Raw genomic sequence first — 16,976 nt, 5'->3', positions numbered from 1 at the left:
GTGTGAGCCAAGCTCCACTCTGGAACAGCTAAATGATTTCTGATGGGACAGAGAAACAAACTGCCGAGGCTCTGATGGTCTTCAGGATCAGGTTTCCTCCTGCTCAATCCTCTGATCCAAACTATGGAATTATAGAAGGAGGGACCTTCTGTTTTTCCTTCTGTTTTTTTCCTCCCTTTGAAGGAGGGGTCCATTCTTGTCTTCCCTAAACGTGAGCAGTAATGAGGGTGCGTCCCAGCCTCTCCAGTCCCAGCGCCTCCCAGAACTTGAGGCTCTCATATAAAAGCCCCGGTGGAAAGTGAGTGTAGGCAGTAGGGAGTTTTCTGCTGGGGTCAGGAGGACTGTGAACAGACAAGCGGACCCTGCCCCAAACCCCCGTGTATGAGTGGAGTGTAGCGGCACGGAGAAGACATCCCCAACTGTTTTTCCTCTCGCCTCAAAGAGTCTACATGTCTAGTGGCATCTAGACATGTTCAGCTTTGTGGATATGCGGCTGGCGCTGCTGCTCAGCGCCACGGTGCTTCTGGTCAGAGCGCAGGGCGAGGACGACCGTAAGTTGCATCACTGTTTACTGGACCTTCTCTGCAGCTCTTTTTTGGGGTTTTTCCACTCTGGATATTTGTGCGATATTTGGACCTCCACCTAACAGACAAGAGAAACAGAGTCAAAATGATGAAAGGACATTTGTAGCGCCACCTAGTTAGATCCATAGATAGATAGATAGATAGATAGATAGATAGATAGATAGATAGATAGATGAGTGCATCTCCAGAAGGCCTCCCCCTCCCCCTCCTCATGTCTCCCCCCTCCCCTTCCTTCATGCAGAGCAAGTCGCTGCAGGTTTCTCCTCCAAACTTTCACCCCAGGGCGAGCATTTCTATCGGCACACTGTCCCCAAATTTTAGCTTCAGAATCAACTTCAATCCTCAGCCTGCTGTCCACTTTTAGCAAGTGCGAGGGAAAAGGCTCGTTTTCTGGCTGCTTTGGTTGAGAAAATGGTTGGTTCTCATTTTTGTTCTTGAGTGCTGCCTCTGGATTGACAGCGAATTCAGTGCTGCAACTTTAGAAAGCAGGTTCAGCGTTTGCGTCCCAACTGTTTCAGAAGACAAAAGAACATCAGCTGGAAGCAGCTTTCCAGATGTTTTTTCTCTGAAGCAGATGGAGCTGCGTGGTCGCGCAGCGTCACCCAGAGGTGGCGGCGCGCGCCTGCAGCCACATCTGGCCGCCACGTCCCCCTCTCTCCTCCCACTCCCTCTTTCCACTCTTTTTTTCTCTAATTACAAACACATGAAGAGTGTTTCCACCGGCAGCTGCCAAGCCTGCAGTCTGCCCCCAGTCTCCCTGTGAGCTCAGCACTCAGGCATTCTGGGAGATTTACGAACCCCAAACGGACCCCGCGCTGCGACCTGCAGACATGATTAATGGTGGAAAATGTGACTTTGCAGAAAGCTTTTTCCTCCTTTGGGTTCGAGGCTGTTTCTGCTCAAAATACACCAACTTCATTTCGGTTTCGTCCACAATCCGCCAGTGACAGAAACGTTGAAAAGTTGAACGCACCGGGGCAGTCTGGCGCTCACCTAACTCGCTGTCTCCCCCTGCAGGCACAGGTGGAAGCTGCACTCTGGACGGGCAAGTGTTTGCCGACAGGGATGTATGGAAACCAGAGCCATGTCAGATCTGCGTGTGCGACAGCGGCACTGTGATGTGCGATGAGGTCATCTGCGAGGACACGACCGACTGCCCCAACCCCATCATCCCCCACGATGAGTGCTGCCCCGTCTGCCCCGACGATGGTACGCTCACCTCTCCTGTGCAGACCAAACCACAGCTCACGTCATTCTTAGCAACTTCCCAACAACTTAAGACCATTATAAATGTTAAAAAAATCAAATATTTCTCAGAGAAGGAGCTAATTTTTGCCCCCTTTCTCGTCTGCAGGTTTCCAGGATGCTCAGGTTGAGGTAATGATCCACATTTCTGTTCATATCAGCCATTTATAAGTAACAGCCACATGGCCTACACAGTGACTACTATTGTGCTTTATAATTCAATAATTTGTTTTGGTCTAAACTGAACCTTCATTCCTTTATCCCTCGACATCCACGTTAATCTTTTTTTCCTTTCGTTTCCCTTCTCAGGGACCCACAGGAACTCGTGGACCCAAGGGAGACAGGGTAGGTTCACACTGTTTTTATTTCATTTTTCCTCTTTACTGTCTACCACATGATTTGTGTCACAATCTGGGGTCTTGGTGTTTATGTTTCCACTGGCAGACACTTTTAAGACGAAATGGAAACGCGACAAAAGAGGATTTATTGAGTAAAACGTGGCGTTTTAGACGTGTTGAAAAATGCAAAAAAAGTTAGGCGCACAAATTATGAGCCGCAGATTATATATGAGACCGAAGTGATGATGTTTACGTGTTTAATGGTGATTCAAGAAGCGCAAAGTTAATATTTGATTGAATTTGCTTTCGAGTTGGTCTCTTGACTCAGAAAGATAAACGTCCAAATGCAATTTCACATCTGATTCTTGTAAAACGCCATTGTTGTCGACGCCATGAGTGGCTGCTGACGTCACACCTGTTGTGTCACGTGGCTGCGCTGGACGTGGCCAGGCTGTTTAGTCTCGGATTGTTGCGCTGAGGTTCGACGGTGTCACGATTGATATGAAGTCTGAAGTCTCGGTCTGGTCTCCAGGGCCCTGCTGGTCCCCCTGGCAACGATGGTCGCCCTGGCATTCCCGGTCAGCCCGGACCTCCCGGCCCCCCTGGAGCCCCCGGCCTCGGTGGAGTAAGTCCACTTTGTATTTTTAACTCTGAATCCAGAAGAAAAAAGAATTAAATTATCGTCTAAGATTGTCTGAGTTCCACTTATCGATTTGGTTTGCACACAAATGTGTGTCACTTCAAAAACTACATAAAACACATTTCAAATACAAAAATAAACACATTTAAAGGTAGAGACATTTAAGGGTAAAGGTAAACTGTGTCAAAATTATAGCTGTTCTACTGCAGAAAAGAACATAGTTAAATGCCATATTCGCTATTGATTGAACTAACATGCTAAGTTGCTTCTCTCAAAAATGTGGACTTGTTATACAAGTTTATTATATTCAGCAAAACATAAGGAAAACATTAGTTTATCCTGATATCACTGAGCCCATTAAGGAGTATTCCCTGTTATGTTACCTATTTAAAATCTACTCATTCTCAAAGCTGACATGACACTTGAGTTTAAATCTAAATGTTTAGAGCTAAAAAACATAAATGAACATATGACTTGGATAAAGTGTTGTGAGCAATGTGCTTATTTTGTTGACTGTTGCTGCCAAAAGATGCAAGCATTTGCAAAAAGGGTATTTCTTTATCGTGTATTTCATCATTCACACCAGGTTTTATAACTTTGGAGCTGTATGGAGCTCTAAACACAAAACTATAATCTCCATCTGCTCAAACATGAATATTTACGGACCCTCTATATTGAGATACTGTGCTAACCCACGTGTCTGTGTGTTCCAGAACTTCTCCCCTCAGATGTCCGGTGGCTACGATGACAAGTCCCCTGCCATCTCCGTGCCCGGACCTATGGTAGGTTACTGAAACACAGCTAGCTTCGCTGTCAATCACAGCAGCACCTGACTGATGTCTGTCTGTGTCTGACAGGGCCCTATGGGACCCCGTGGACCTCCTGGACCTGCTGGTTCTAGCGTAAGTAGACTTTTTTACTCTTCGTAATTAATAATTGTGATTAAGAAATACATGTGCAGGTTCAGTCAGTCATCACTCATGTTAGTATCATATGCAGAGGGAAATGGTTGTGTCACATATAAATCTGTATTCTCTTACGACACAATGTGAGTGTCGTAAACAAACTTGCATCAGTAGGAGATAACGTGGGTTTCATTTTTAGAAATATCATCTCTCTATATACGGTCTACAAAGTGAAATATAAACCACTATTCATTAAAAAAATGTGTATATATAATGTACAATGTTTCAGAACAATATAATTTTAATTTTTTACAAATATAAATCGATGTTTAACCTTTCAAAAATATAAACAAGTGATGTCATTTGTTTACAAATACTTATTTGTATATCTATTATTTGTTTATGTTGATTAATATTATCACTTTTGTCTTGTTTTTTTCTTTTAAACTTGGTTTTGTTTTTATTTTTGGTCATTCAACTTTTCTCAAGTGTATGGATTACAAATTTAAAGCAGTATTTGTTGTCAAAATGAGAGTTTTAATGTAGCATACTATGTTATATGCCATGTACTTTGTTTATGATCATTTTTTTATATTTCTGTAATGTACATTAAAAAATGCATAGCTTGAGTTAATTTTGTCAAAAACTGTGCTGCAAAATCAAGTGTACTGCTGTTTAAGTGCTTAACTGGGTTCGTATGAACGAGAAGTGAATGACTCCAGAGTTTTAAAAAACCAGACTCCTGATAGCTTTGCTCTGCAGCGCTACGTTCACTGATAGCGGCGCCTCAACTGCTGCTCGCTGTTCATCTATTCTTTGTTTTAAAAAATCATTTTGAGTTGGTGTTTCATGTCAGAATAGAAAGGTTTCGCTGGATTATGATGGTCATGCTTTGAGAAGAGGTAAAAAAACATGTAAATAGAAGGCATAGCATGCTACGTTGCTAAGCTAACAGCTGCTATCATATACAGTGGATAGAGATAGCGATGTGGCACTTTGTGATATGTAAACAACCTCTACTGTCATGGATTTGAAAAGCGAGAATCATCATTAGCCACACTGAAGTAGCTGCTGGTTGCTAACCTGCTTCTCCCTTTGTGTAGCGCCATGTGAGCGCACACATTTTAAAATAGATATAGTTTAAAATGGTTTGCTAGTTCATGTAAGTGAAACCGTTGTGAACAGAATATGGCATCGCTGTTATTGACACTGTTTCTTGTGGCACCTTTAGGGACCTCAGGGATTCCCTGGACCCCCTGGTGAGCCTGGTGAGGCAGGATCTGCTGTGAGTATCAGAGCTCCGGCAACTTTCCTCTCAGAGTTCCATGCTTAACCTTTATGCGACCTGACAGGGTGCAATGGGACCCCGCGGCCCTGCTGGACCCTCTGGAAAGAACGGAGAGGATGTAAGTGACACCAGACTGAAGTCGCAGTGAAACCCTTCCCTGCTTCCTGCTGACCTTCCCTGGCCTTCCCAACAGGGCGAGTCTGGCAAACCAGGTCGTGCTGGTGAGCGTGGACCTCCCGGCCCTCAGGTGCGTCTTTGCTTACACAAATGTATGAAAATGTGTTTCCTGAAGAACCTGAACACGTTTGATAACCACCCGCTGCATCTCTGGTGTAGGGCGCTCGTGGATTCCCCGGAACCCCTGGACTGCCTGGCATCAAGGGACACAGAGTGAGTTGATGCTGCCAGTTATTAGCTTTTTCATCCAAACCTCTGTATTAATGACCTTCTTATCTTTGAAACCAGGGCTTCAGTGGTCTTGATGGAGCCAAGGGAGACAATGGGCCTGCTGGACCCAAGGTAACTTGAGATGTTCTTTATCACTCGATGCGGGTGAAGCATGTAAATAGATATTGTTGTCACATTCCCAAGGCCACCAGTTTCATCTCTTTGTGACATACTGAGAAAAATGGTGGTCATCTTTAATTAAAAAAAAGTTATTTGTATCTCCGTTGAAATGTTGAAAACAATGTTTCTAATCATTTTTTAAAATAGCTGGTACTTCTTCAGCCATTTTCCCCGATCTAAATGATTGTTTCCCACCATGTTTTAATATTCACAGCTGTTGTCTGTGTCAAACCTTATTTTGCAGAAATCAGACTGTATTTTACCTGATTAAACATTTAATATACAAAATGGTTTAAACTCTTGTCGGACTAGAAGAGTATAGTTTTATCCTGTAGTTATAGTTGTTGTTATTATTTGTTATGTTATTATTTATTCCTGATATTTCTTCATTATAAATATAATAATATATTTAATAATATAACTATTTTTCCCCTCAACATGATGTTAACTTAGCGATGTTTAGTAGCGCCTTGTGTGTTTTTGTTATGTATCATTGACAATGGTGATATTATTTCTAAACAGTTTGCTTTTTTCAAATACCATACCATGTATAATATTTTTCGTATTCAACTCAATGTTTATTTATTTATTTTATTATATTACGTTGACATCCTTCAACTTGATGAGTGATTAATATTGTTGACTTTGTTCACCACTTTTATGACTGCGCCATCTACTGGTGGCTCAGCGTAATTACAGGGAGCGGTTGTCCATATTCTGGAATCAAGTTTGTCTTAATGTTGGCAATTTGATTAACATTTGTGCACTTTACAATAATGAAACAACTGATAAAAAGTCGTTTATTCAAGCTGATATGAGAGCATATTTAGTCAGCCATATTGCACCTGCTATGGAATGGAACAGTTGCAGTTCAGGTCACGTCACAATGGTCTCCCCTGTGTGCAGGGAGAGGCTGGAGCCCCTGGTGAGAACGGAACCCCTGGTGCTATGGTAAGCGAATCAAGCGCCTCCTCACCGTCTTCACATATCATTCACGTTTTTAATAACGCCTTCTCTCTTGACCATGTTAGGGACCTCGTGGTCTCCCTGGCGAGAGAGGCCGCACTGGACCTTCTGGTGCTGCTGTGAGTCCGTCAGTTCTTCAGTGAGACTCACCAGTAAACAAGTGAAGTAATGTGATGATCATGTCTGCTGCAGGGAGCTCGTGGTAACGATGGTGCCGCCGGAGCTGCTGGACCTCCCGTACGTTACTTTTCTATCCTTATTGAAAGTGTTGAACTGATTTTAAAAAGCACAGATTTATGAGATTTTTTCATCAGATCACACCCTTTTCTGTCATTTCACTCAAAGTTGGGCTTTTCAAGAATATTATTTGTTGATATGATGCATTTTAATATTGCTATATCACCTATTTTAAAGTATTATTCAGTTGATGCAGGTTAAAATGGACGTCCTGGTGACCCTATTTCTTCTGTTAAATTGATTTGTCCAGGGTCCTACTGGCCCCGCTGGACCTCCTGGCTTCCCTGGTGGCCCTGGATCCAAGGTGCGTTCATTTCTTCTCTATCTCAGATTCCTCGTCAGGTAGCGTCATGCCGTTCCAGTATTTTCTGTCTTTAAGCAAACGTCTCCTTGTCTATATTAATTTTAATCTTTGCCTTTTATTGCTGTACAAGAAGCAGAAGTCTCAAACACACCCAGACTAAGACGCATTTCTATCTGTTGCCTCTGTTTGTGCGACCAGTGAAGGTGTTTCTCGTCTCAAACTGGCTCATACGATTCTCGTGTGTCTCTCTGCAGGGTGACGCCGGAGCTCAAGGTGCTCGTGGACCTGAGGGCCCCGCTGGAGCCCGTGGTGAGCCTGGTAACCCCGGACCCGCTGGTGCTGCTGGACCCTCTGTGAGTTCACTATTTCAGATGTGAGGCAGTGAGTCTGCCTGCAGACCTCTCATGAGCTCTTCCCTCCTCCCAGGGAAACTCTGGAACTGATGGAGCCCCCGGACCTAAGGGAGCCCCTGTAAGTATCCGCACTTTCCTTCCAGTTGGCGCTGTCAGCACGACAGGTGAACCCACTGACCGCCATGCTTCATAGGGTGCTGCCGGAGTTGCTGGTGCTCCTGGATTCCCCGGACCTCGTGGACCCCCAGGACCTCAGGGTGCCGTCGGTGCCCCAGGTGCCAAGGGTAACAATGTGAGTGAAGCCAAGTTCATCCATGCATTTCCTGAGCTGCATTAGTTGACACGTCTTCACTTTCACTTTCACTCAGGGTGATGTTGGTGCCCCAGGAGCCAAGGGAGAGTCCGGTGCCAAGGGAGAGGCTGTACGTATGCACACAGCTGTAGACCGTGTCGCTCGGTGGAGTCGGACTCTGATATTTGTCTTGCTCTTTGCAGGGAGCCGCTGGACCTATGGGACCCCCAGGACCAGCTGGTGAAGAGGGCAAGAGAGGAGCCAGAGGAGAGCCTGGCGCTGCTGGAGGCCGTGGAGCCCCTGGAGAGCGTGTATGTATTCATCACATACTCCTCTATCCTTCTTTAGGTCCCAAATAAGCATTGTGCTCACAAGATAAGTCCTCGGCGGAAGATGGCCTCCTTTCTTCTTCTTCTTTTTCTGGTCCTATATTCCAGTTTATTTTCAGTCTTCCTTTGGAGAAGAGCAATTCTTATCATGAATGTCGGTCATCATCATCACATCTTCCTCTTTATTTGATCATGCGTTTGTGTTGTTGCTGCTCTAGGGCGGCCCTGGTGGTCGTGGTTTCCCTGGTTCTGATGGCCCTGCTGGACCCAAAGTGAGTTGAAGAGCCATTTGATTCTGTTTTCCGTAGAATTGGTTTTGTTTTTCTTAAAACTGAATCTCTCTGCCTCTGCTCTCCTAGGGAGCCACTGGTGAGCGCGGCGCCCCCGGTCTGATGGGACCTAAGGGTTCAACTGGTGAGGCTGGTCGCACTGGTGAGCCTGGCTTGCCCGGGGCTAAGGTGAGACTTTTGATGTGACTGTTAGTTTTGTGTGCTTGACTCATTCTGATCACATGACTTCTGCTCTGCAGGGAATGACTGGCAGCCCTGGCAGCCCTGGACCTGATGGCAAGATTGGACCCGCTGTAAGTCCATCAGCAGCATTAGTGGTTTAAGTTCTGCTTCATGGGAACACCTTCTCAACAAATCCTTCTCTCCAGGGTGCCCCTGGACAAGATGGCCGCCCCGGACCTCCTGGTGCTGTTGGAGCCAGAGGCCAGCCTGGAGTCATGGGATTCCCCGGACCTAAAGGAGCTGCTGTAAGTGACCCACCAAAGCTGAGAGTCCTTTTGAACGGACGAGAGGTATCATCTCAGTTCTGTGTCCTTGTTCTCAGGGTGATGCTGGAAAGCCTGGAGAAAGGGGAGTGATGGGACCTACTGGCCCTGTTGTAAGTCCTCATCTTCTTCTGAGATGACTGTGTCTTGTGACGGACTCTGGCCTCACTCCCGGTCTTCTCTCTCGTAGGGAGCTCCTGGCAAGGACGGTGAAGTTGGCGCTCAGGGACCTGCTGGACCTGCTGTGAGTAGCCTCCTCATCAGAACGCACCAGCCTCAAGCTCTGATGCATCTAATGTGTCCTGCATGTGCTCTTGTTTAGGGCCCTGCTGGAGAGAGAGGCGAGCAGGGAGCTGCTGGACCTCCTGGATTCCAGGGACTGCCCGGACCCCAGGGTGCTGTTGGTGAGAGTGGCAAGCCTGGAGAGCAGGTACTGACCCCGACCAGTGTTCTGACCTCGGCCCAAAGCCAATATAGTAATGGTTGACCGTGTGCACAGGGTGTCCCCGGAGAGGCCGGAGCCCCAGGACCTGCTGGAGCCAGGGTAAGTCTTTGTTTACAGAAGCCTGGCAGGTTTAGTGTTTGGCTACTCAGGTGGATCTGAGCTATGGAAGTTAAATCTCTGAAATGATTTTTCTTCGCTCCATGCTCCCCCTTTTTCTTGTAGTATTTCTCGCCCCTAAAATGTTCAGTCCTCTACAGTATTCTTACCGTAGTTTTAACTAATATCGAAACTTCTGAAAAAAAAGTCACTTGAAAATGACATTTTGAAAATTACGTTTCACAGGCTCGAAGCCAGCTCTGCGCTAACTACAGCTCACTATGTGAGAGTTCTGTTGCATGAGTTTCTCTTAGGTTATATTTCTTAATTCTCCTTCAACACAAATTAAAGAATTTTGCCAGTAGACACTTTAAATCTCAATCTATGAAACAAACCTGTATCCGGTTCAATTGAACTTTTGTATCATCTCTTTGCAAGGAAATGTAGAAAGCCACATGCTAATGCTAGCTCAAGCTAATACTCTCTTTTGATGCTTCGTTGGCCACTTTTGAGCATAACCAACTCTCTCCTGCCCCCTTCAGGGAGACAGAGGATATGCTGGTGAACGCGGTGTTGCTGGTCCAGTTGGCCCCCTTGGTGCCCGTGGAGCCCCTGGATCTCCTGGAAACGATGGTGCTAAGGTAAACAGCAGCACCTTTGGACAAAGACAAGCAAAGGCGCCCTTCAGATCTGGACTCATCTGGTTTCTTCTCTTTTTCACAGGGAGATGCTGGAGCCCCTGGTGCTCCTGGTGCTCAAGGTCCTCCTGGACTTCAGGGAATGCCCGGTGAGCGTGGTGCCGCTGGTCTTCCAGGACTGAAGGGAGATAGAGTAAGGGCTTCCTAACCACGGCCGTTTAATCAGAATCCTTTGGCGACTTCTAAACCTCCATCGCTCGTCCACCAGGGTGACCAAGGAGCCAAGGGTGGTGATGGTGCTCCTGGCAAAGACGGCCTGCGTGGTATGGCTGGACCTATTGGACTTCCTGGACCTGCTGGTGCCCAAGGTGACAAGGGAGAGCCTGGACCTGGTGGAGCTGTCGGACCCGCTGGCGCCCGTGGACCCCCTGTAAGTGCTTTCCAAAGTTTTGTGGTCCCCCTGCATGTACACAGACCCCCAGCTGACCGAGTGACTCCTCTTTCTCTACTGTCCTCAGGGTGAGCGTGGAGAGTCTGGCCCACCCGGACCTGCTGGATTTGCTGGACCCCCTGTGAGTTGCCTTTGCATTACTTGTTTGACGTTGTTTTGAGCTTCTGTATCACTAACCTCAACACTCCTCCAGGGTGGTGATGGACAACCCGGTGCTAAAGGAGAGACTGGTGACAATGGTGCTAAGGGAGATGCCGGACCACCTGGACCAGCTGGACCTACTGGTGCCCCTGGACCTCAGGTCTGAGAGCTTGTGTTTCCCCTCTCAACGTGGGATACATGAATCTTGCTTGACAAAAGTGTGTTTCTTCCTACAGGGTCCCATTGGAAACACTGGCCCCAAGGGAGCTCGCGGTAACGCTGGACCTCCTGTAAGTGGTCCTGTTGCATCAAGATATTAACTATTATTCCACTAATGGTCTTCTGCCTGGATGTCTAGGGTGCTACTGGCTTCCCCGGTGCTGCTGGTCGAGTTGGACCCCCTGGCCCATCTGTGAGTTCCTCACTCACTGCTGACATGAGAAACGGAGTACAGGACTAAACTTGAAATCCTCACATAGGGCAATGCTGGACCTGCCGGACCTGCTGGCCCCGCTGGCAAGGAGGGACCCAAAGGAAATCGTGGTGAGACTGGCCCAGCTGGTCGTCCCGGTGAGATTGGTGCTGCTGGACCCCCAGGACCTGCTGGAGAGAAGGGTAGCCCCGGTGCCGAGGGTGCTGCTGTAAGTCCCTTTTCCCGACCCCACATTTTTAAACTGAAGCCGCAGACTTGAAATCCTGTGTCCTTGAATGCAGGGTAGCGGTGGTCTGCCCGGACCCCAGGGTATTGCTGGACAGCGTGGTATTGTCGGTCTGCCTGGACAGAGAGGAGAGAGGGGATTCCCCGGCCTGCCCGGACCTTCTGTGAGCTACTTTTCTTGTTGTTTACTGCTGTTTACTACTACTTTGTGTCTTCACTGAGGCCAAACCTGGTCTCTAGTGAGCCAAGACTCACAAAACCCTGACTCAAACAGTGTCATTCTGGACTTCAGTCCACTGCCCCACTGGGTTTCATCATTGTTCGCATTTCACTCATAGCCAGCGTTTTGGGAACTCATCACACTCCACAGTTGCTCCCCGTTGACGGGTTCTGATAATTTAATTGGCTGCTGCAACGCTGCAGACTGGGCTGATTTTTGGACACTAGGTTAACTGCCTTACTATATTGTTATGAATATGAATAATTCTTGACTTAAGAGCACCACCTTGTTTACCCCAGCAGTCGTACAGACCATGGATGGTTTTGGCTGTGAGCAACAGGGCACTGAATCTCAGGGCGGGTAAAGAGATTTGACTCACATACTCCTTCCTCCACAGGGAGAGGTTGGAAAGCCCGGATCTAGCGGACCCGGCGGTGAGCGTGGACCCCCTGGACCCATGGGACCCCCTGGACTGGCTGGACCCTCAGGCGAGCCTGGACGTGAGGCAAGTGTTGCGATACTCGTGTGAAGATTCGCTCATGTTGTCACACAATCCCTCACTTAGAACTTGTGCTTTAGGGATCCCCCGGAAATGAGGGATCTGCCGGACGTGATGGACCTGCAGGACCCAAGGTGAGTCTATCTGTCGGGATTTGACCCATTATATTTGTTTAGCCTGTCATGCGTTCAACTTCAAACGAAAGTCGAACACAGAATCACATTGTCTGTGTTTGATGTAGGGAGACCGTGGCGAGAGTGGACCAAGTGGAGCACCTGGTGCCCCTGGACCATCGGGTGCCCCCGGACCTGTTGGACCCGCTGGAAAGACTGGTGACCGTGGAGAGACTGTGAGTGACCCCTGACCTGGGTGCTGTCATTCTCTCCCTGCTGGTCTCATCATGATCTTTGTGCATCTCTTCAGGGACCTGCTGGCCCTGCTGGCCCTGCTGGTCCTGCTGGACCTCGTGGACCCGGTGTAAGTACCCAGATCCTTGAGTGGACTTGTTGCGCTAGAAAGCTAAAATCTTAATCTTGATCACAGGGAGCTCCTGGTCTCCGTGGAGACAAGGGAGAGACCGGAGAGGCTGGTGAGAGAGGCATGAAGGGACACAGAGGATTCACCGGCATGCAGGGACCTCCCGGACCTGCTGTGAGTTTCTGCTCACACACACCTGCCAGTGTCAGCCACACATGATCTGAATGACCCTCAAATCTTTGTTTTCAGGGACCTTCTGGTGAGCAAGGACCTTCTGGTGCTGCTGGACCTGCTGGACCTAGAGTAAGTTACACCTTTGTACGTCCATGAGCATCGTGTGGAACGTTATTCAAAATTCCCTATTCCTACATAGGGACCTTCTGGAACTGCTGGTTCTCCTGGTAAAGATGGTATGAGTGGTCCTCCTGGACCAACTGGACCTCCCGGACCTCGTGGTCGCGGTGGCGAGATGGGCCCTGCTGTGAGTTAATGTCATGGGGTGTAGAACATCAAAACTCTGGATATTTACATATCCTTCTTTACCAATGCTTAGGGTCCTCCTGGACCCCCTGGACCTCCCGGTGCACCAGGTGCCTCCGGTGGCGGATTCGACCTCGGCTTCATCTCCCAGCCCCAGGAGAAGGCCCCAGATCCCTTCCGCATGTACCGTGCTGACGATGCCAACGTTCTCCGTGACCGCGACCTGGAGGTTGACAGCACCCTGAAGAGCCTGAGCCAGCAGATCGAGCAGATCCGCAGCCCAGACGGTACTCGCAAGAACCCCGCCAGAACCTGCAGGGACCTCAAGATGTGCCACCCAGACTGGAAGAGCGGTGAGTGTCTTGGCTTCACTGCGGCTATCTGACTTCCTGTCTCTGTTCCTGACCTAACCAGCTGGATTCTGCAGGAGAGTACTGGATTGACCCCGACCAGGGCTGCACTCAGGACGCCATCAAGGTCTACTGTAACATGGAGACCGGAGAGACCTGCGTGTCCCCCACTCAGCGCGAGGTGCCCAAGAAGACCTGGTACCTGAGCAAGAACATCAAGGAGAAGAAGCACGTCTGGTTCGGAGAGGCCATGCCCGAAGGCTTCCAGGTCAGCACGAGGGACACAGTCAGAAAGGTCTGACTTTGTTGTCGAGGATGTGGCTCACATTCGATCCTCTCTTCTCCCACAACAGTTTGAGTACGGCAGCGAGGGATCTCAGCCCGAGGACGTCAACATCCAGATGACTTTCCTGCGTCTCATGTCCTCTGAGGCTTCCCAGAACATCACATACCACTGCAAGAACAGCATTGCCTACATGGATGCCGCCACCGGCAACCTGAAGAAGTCCCTGCTCCTGGGTGGATCCAACGAGATCGAGATCAGAGCTGAGGGCAACAGCCGCTTTACCTACAGCGTTCTTGAGGACGGTTGCACGGTAAGAATGATCTCACTCAGTCACACGCATGGGGGTGGATGAAAAGCACGCTGAACAAGAGGCTTAACTTTGTCTTGCTCATGGAGGAACTGGTCTTCTTGTCTTGTCCAACCATGGACTCCAACTGAGCCCTGTGATTTGTGTGTTGCATTCAATGTCTTAGACATTTCCTTGGTTCATCGCTCAAATAGTCCAATTATTTTCTTGGAAAGTCCTGTTCCTTCTCCTTGAAGGTCTGGATTCTCTCTTGACTCAGGCTTTAAAATGCCTTGAATTTCAAAATCTTCTTCTCAAGACTCAATCTTGGTCCATCTCTGCTCTGCAAAGATGCCAAGATCTTGACTGCATGGTCTCAGCCTTCTGTCTTCACATCCAACCCCTGTGTTGAACCCGCCCCAAACCAGAAACTTGGCCTTGTCACCAAAGCACTTGTCTTGTTCTGCTCCCATCTGAACCAGTCAGCCCATAAAATCTATAGTCCTTCCTTGGTTCCAGACATCCAAAAAGTTTGGTGTCCTCCTTGACCCTAGAACCAAACCACCAAGAGTCCTACTCTTGCCGTGGTCACAAGGTCCAAGAGGTCTTTGTGTTGACCAGGACTTTGTCTGGCTTGATACTGACCGGAATTCTTCTGCCCCCGCAGTCTTACACCGGCACATGGGGCAAGACAGTCATCGAATACAAGACATCGAAAACATCTCGCCTGCCCATCATTGATATCGCTCCTATGGATGTTGGTGCTCCAGACCAAGAATTTGGCGTTGAAATCGGACCCGTCTGTTTCTTGTAAAAAGAGAAATCTGGACTTGAAATTGTTGTGGTGCGTGTGTGTGTATGTTTATTTTTTTCTAGCAGTCATCTCTCCTCTTAAACCAAAGAAAAGCCACCAGCCCATCTCGAAAACCCTGCCCCCTCATCTTGACGGTGCTCCAAACAAACCCTACACTCCCACCACATGGCGGCGTTGCGACGCCAGCACGCTCGCGTTTTGGGACCACTACTTTTTTTTCTACCAACACCACAGAAGACATTTTGTTTCACTGGCAACAAGAAAATAATATATGCTTCTGTAAAGTGTCAAAATTTGACCCCCCCACCCGGCCCCCCTGGAGTTTACAGATACACGCTTTTGTGGAAACGTTCCTGCAGCGAGAGGAATGAACGGACAATCCCAACAGAGCAATTTCTTTGTACCAGGTGTTGATGAATAAACGGTGAAACTGATGCTTGTCTGTGTTGTTATGGCGACCTTCTGAACCAGACTTGTTGTATTGTCCCATTAAAACATCAGCAATAGCAGCAGTGAAACGTCGATTTATTCTTAGAAAGAATCCGACGACTACCTCAAGGAATATCGGCGACAATCCGACAAAAGTTGTATCTGTGGCGGTCAGTGAGCTAGTGAGGGGTTTTCTTTTGACACGGAGCAGAACTTAACCAACAAAGTCATGGTGCTAATCCTTCTACAAAGGCGGGCCGCTCACGCCGCGAGGTGTGTGGGGTCCGACTTGGTGCTAACATGCTCGAGGGGTCTTGATGTCCAGACTGAGACAGATGTCCTTCCCTCTCTCTTCATCTGTTGTTTTTTTTCTTCTTTCTGAATTTTTCAATTTGGACCTAAATCACATGACTCCTTTTGGGGAACCACCACAAAGTTCTGTACCTATTTTGTATATGTATAATAATTTGAGATGTTTTTAATTATTTGAATGCTGAAATAAAGCATGTTAAGTGGTCTAACGATGAATGCTGCCTCACTGCCTCACTGACTGCCCCCTGCTCACTATACATCTACCAATACATTATGACCCCCTGTGTGCTGCTGTGTGTTTAGCTCCAGCTCTGGCGCTGGATTTCAGTGAAAAGATATCTGGCAGAGTTCTGGACATGGTTGAACCCATGATCTTCACAAACCCCCAGCAGGTCTCAAGCCACTCACACCTTGGTCTGGCACCCAAAAAGTCCTGGTTCATCTTGAATTGAATATCTTGTCCTGTAGTACTCCTACACTTGAATTGAGTCACAAACCCTCCAATGTTGCCACTCCTGCTTCAGTGTGAGCTCCTAAATATTGATCTACCTCTTTGCTGGTCTTAGTCTGCCAGTTTTGGTCTGGGACCCATCTGAGGGTCCATCTGAAAGTCAACACAGTAATGAACTCTCTTGTGGTGGAAAAAAAAGAAATCATTTACATGACCTTTTGACCTCTCGTCATCAGCTGACTCCTGACAACTGCTTTCTCTATTGTTCCACTTAAATGAAATATTCACTTTTAGTAAAAAAAACAACAACCAATATATATTGACATAGAAATGTTTCTTGAATGGATTTATTTTCTTCTGCCATTTTTAAATAATAATAAATAATAATAATCATGTATTTTTTCTCAATAATTGTTCATTGTTTTTATAAAGAATACACCTGTATTTTAGAGAGAGGTCAGATTATTATTATTCTTCCATTAAGTCTTTTTAGCAGTTTTACTACTACTATGACTACCGTTTTGTTTTTTTTGCACCATTTACTTGTTTTATTGATTTACAAAGTTGAAGAGTCTCATGCTGACTTGATATTTTTGGACCACATTTTAAATTTGATTTTTGATTCAAGTGTTGCTGTGCTGTACAAGAGCAGTCTTTTAAGCTGCACCCTCTGGTTGCTAACAGAAATGTCTCCTACCTCTGGGAGCTGCTGTAGGTCCTCCAGGTTAAATAATCCATTCTGTCTTCAATAATCCAGCGAGAAGCTTCCTCCTCCACAGCTCTGGTCCCGAGCAGCGCCTGTTCACCTGAAGGAGTGAGACCCTGGCCGACTTGCCCATCCTCGTCCCAGCTCGGACTGTTGGACTGGCACAAAGACACTGATTGTCCACCTTGGCTAGTCCCTCGCTCTGCCCCTCCACCCCCCGGCAGGAATCTGGAATATTTTTGAAAGATTTCTGGGTGTTTCTTCTCAAAACCCAGGAAGCAGAATTCTGTCCTCTAAGGTTTCAGGGACAGAGGAGTCTCTGTGTGTCGAGGGGGGAGGTGGAGGGGCCAGGTGATGGCAGAGGGGTCCTGGTCTCGAGGATCTGTGAGAAGCCATGGACAGAACCGAACACAA

At 47.5% G+C, this 16,976-nt stretch overlaps 1 protein-coding gene across 2 annotated transcripts; it reads left to right on the top strand.

The window, feature by feature from the left end:
- Positions 1-320: 320 nt before the first annotated feature.
- On the top strand, positions 321-15,600 carry col1a1a (collagen, type I, alpha 1a). 2 transcript variants are annotated; one of them, XM_053851992.1, is made up of 49 exons: positions 321-551; positions 1,602-1,793; positions 1,939-1,961; positions 2,139-2,174; positions 2,700-2,792; positions 3,521-3,589; positions 3,665-3,709; positions 4,944-4,997; positions 5,065-5,118; positions 5,194-5,247; positions 5,337-5,390; positions 5,466-5,519; positions 6,474-6,518; positions 6,599-6,652; positions 6,726-6,770; positions 7,021-7,074; positions 7,329-7,427; positions 7,501-7,545; positions 7,621-7,719; positions 7,796-7,849; positions 7,923-8,030; positions 8,267-8,320; positions 8,408-8,506; positions 8,578-8,631; positions 8,707-8,805; positions 8,883-8,936; positions 9,014-9,067; positions 9,146-9,253; positions 9,323-9,367; positions 9,907-10,005; positions 10,088-10,195; positions 10,271-10,432; positions 10,521-10,574; positions 10,647-10,754; positions 10,831-10,884; positions 10,953-11,006; positions 11,074-11,235; positions 11,309-11,416; positions 11,870-11,977; positions 12,052-12,105; positions 12,213-12,320; positions 12,395-12,448; positions 12,515-12,622; positions 12,698-12,751; positions 12,822-12,929; positions 13,002-13,281; positions 13,356-13,546; positions 13,632-13,874; positions 14,518-15,600. In XM_053851992.1, the coding sequence occupies exons 1-49, from the start codon at positions 470-472 to the stop codon at positions 14,662-14,664; spliced, it is 4,344 nt and encodes a 1,447-aa protein (XP_053707967.1). In that variant the 5' UTR covers positions 321-469; the 3' UTR covers positions 14,665-15,600. The 2 variants fall into 2 exon arrangements, with proteins under 2 accessions (XP_053707967.1, XP_053707969.1); XM_053851994.1 differs by lacking the exons at positions 321-551; positions 1,602-1,793; positions 1,939-1,961; ... (2 more) ...; positions 3,521-3,589; positions 3,665-3,709 and adding an exon at positions 4,464-4,614 and having other exon boundaries at positions 14,518-15,599.
- The last annotated feature ends 1,376 nt before the right edge of the window (positions 15,601-16,976 follow it).

Source organism: Synchiropus splendidus, chromosome 19 (assembly GCF_027744825.2).
Source record: "Synchiropus splendidus isolate RoL2022-P1 chromosome 19, RoL_Sspl_1.0, whole genome shotgun sequence".
NCBI classification, from domain to species: Eukaryota; Metazoa; Chordata; class Actinopteri; order Syngnathiformes; family Callionymidae; genus Synchiropus; species Synchiropus splendidus.
This window is presented reverse-complemented; position numbering and strand designations above follow the sequence as displayed.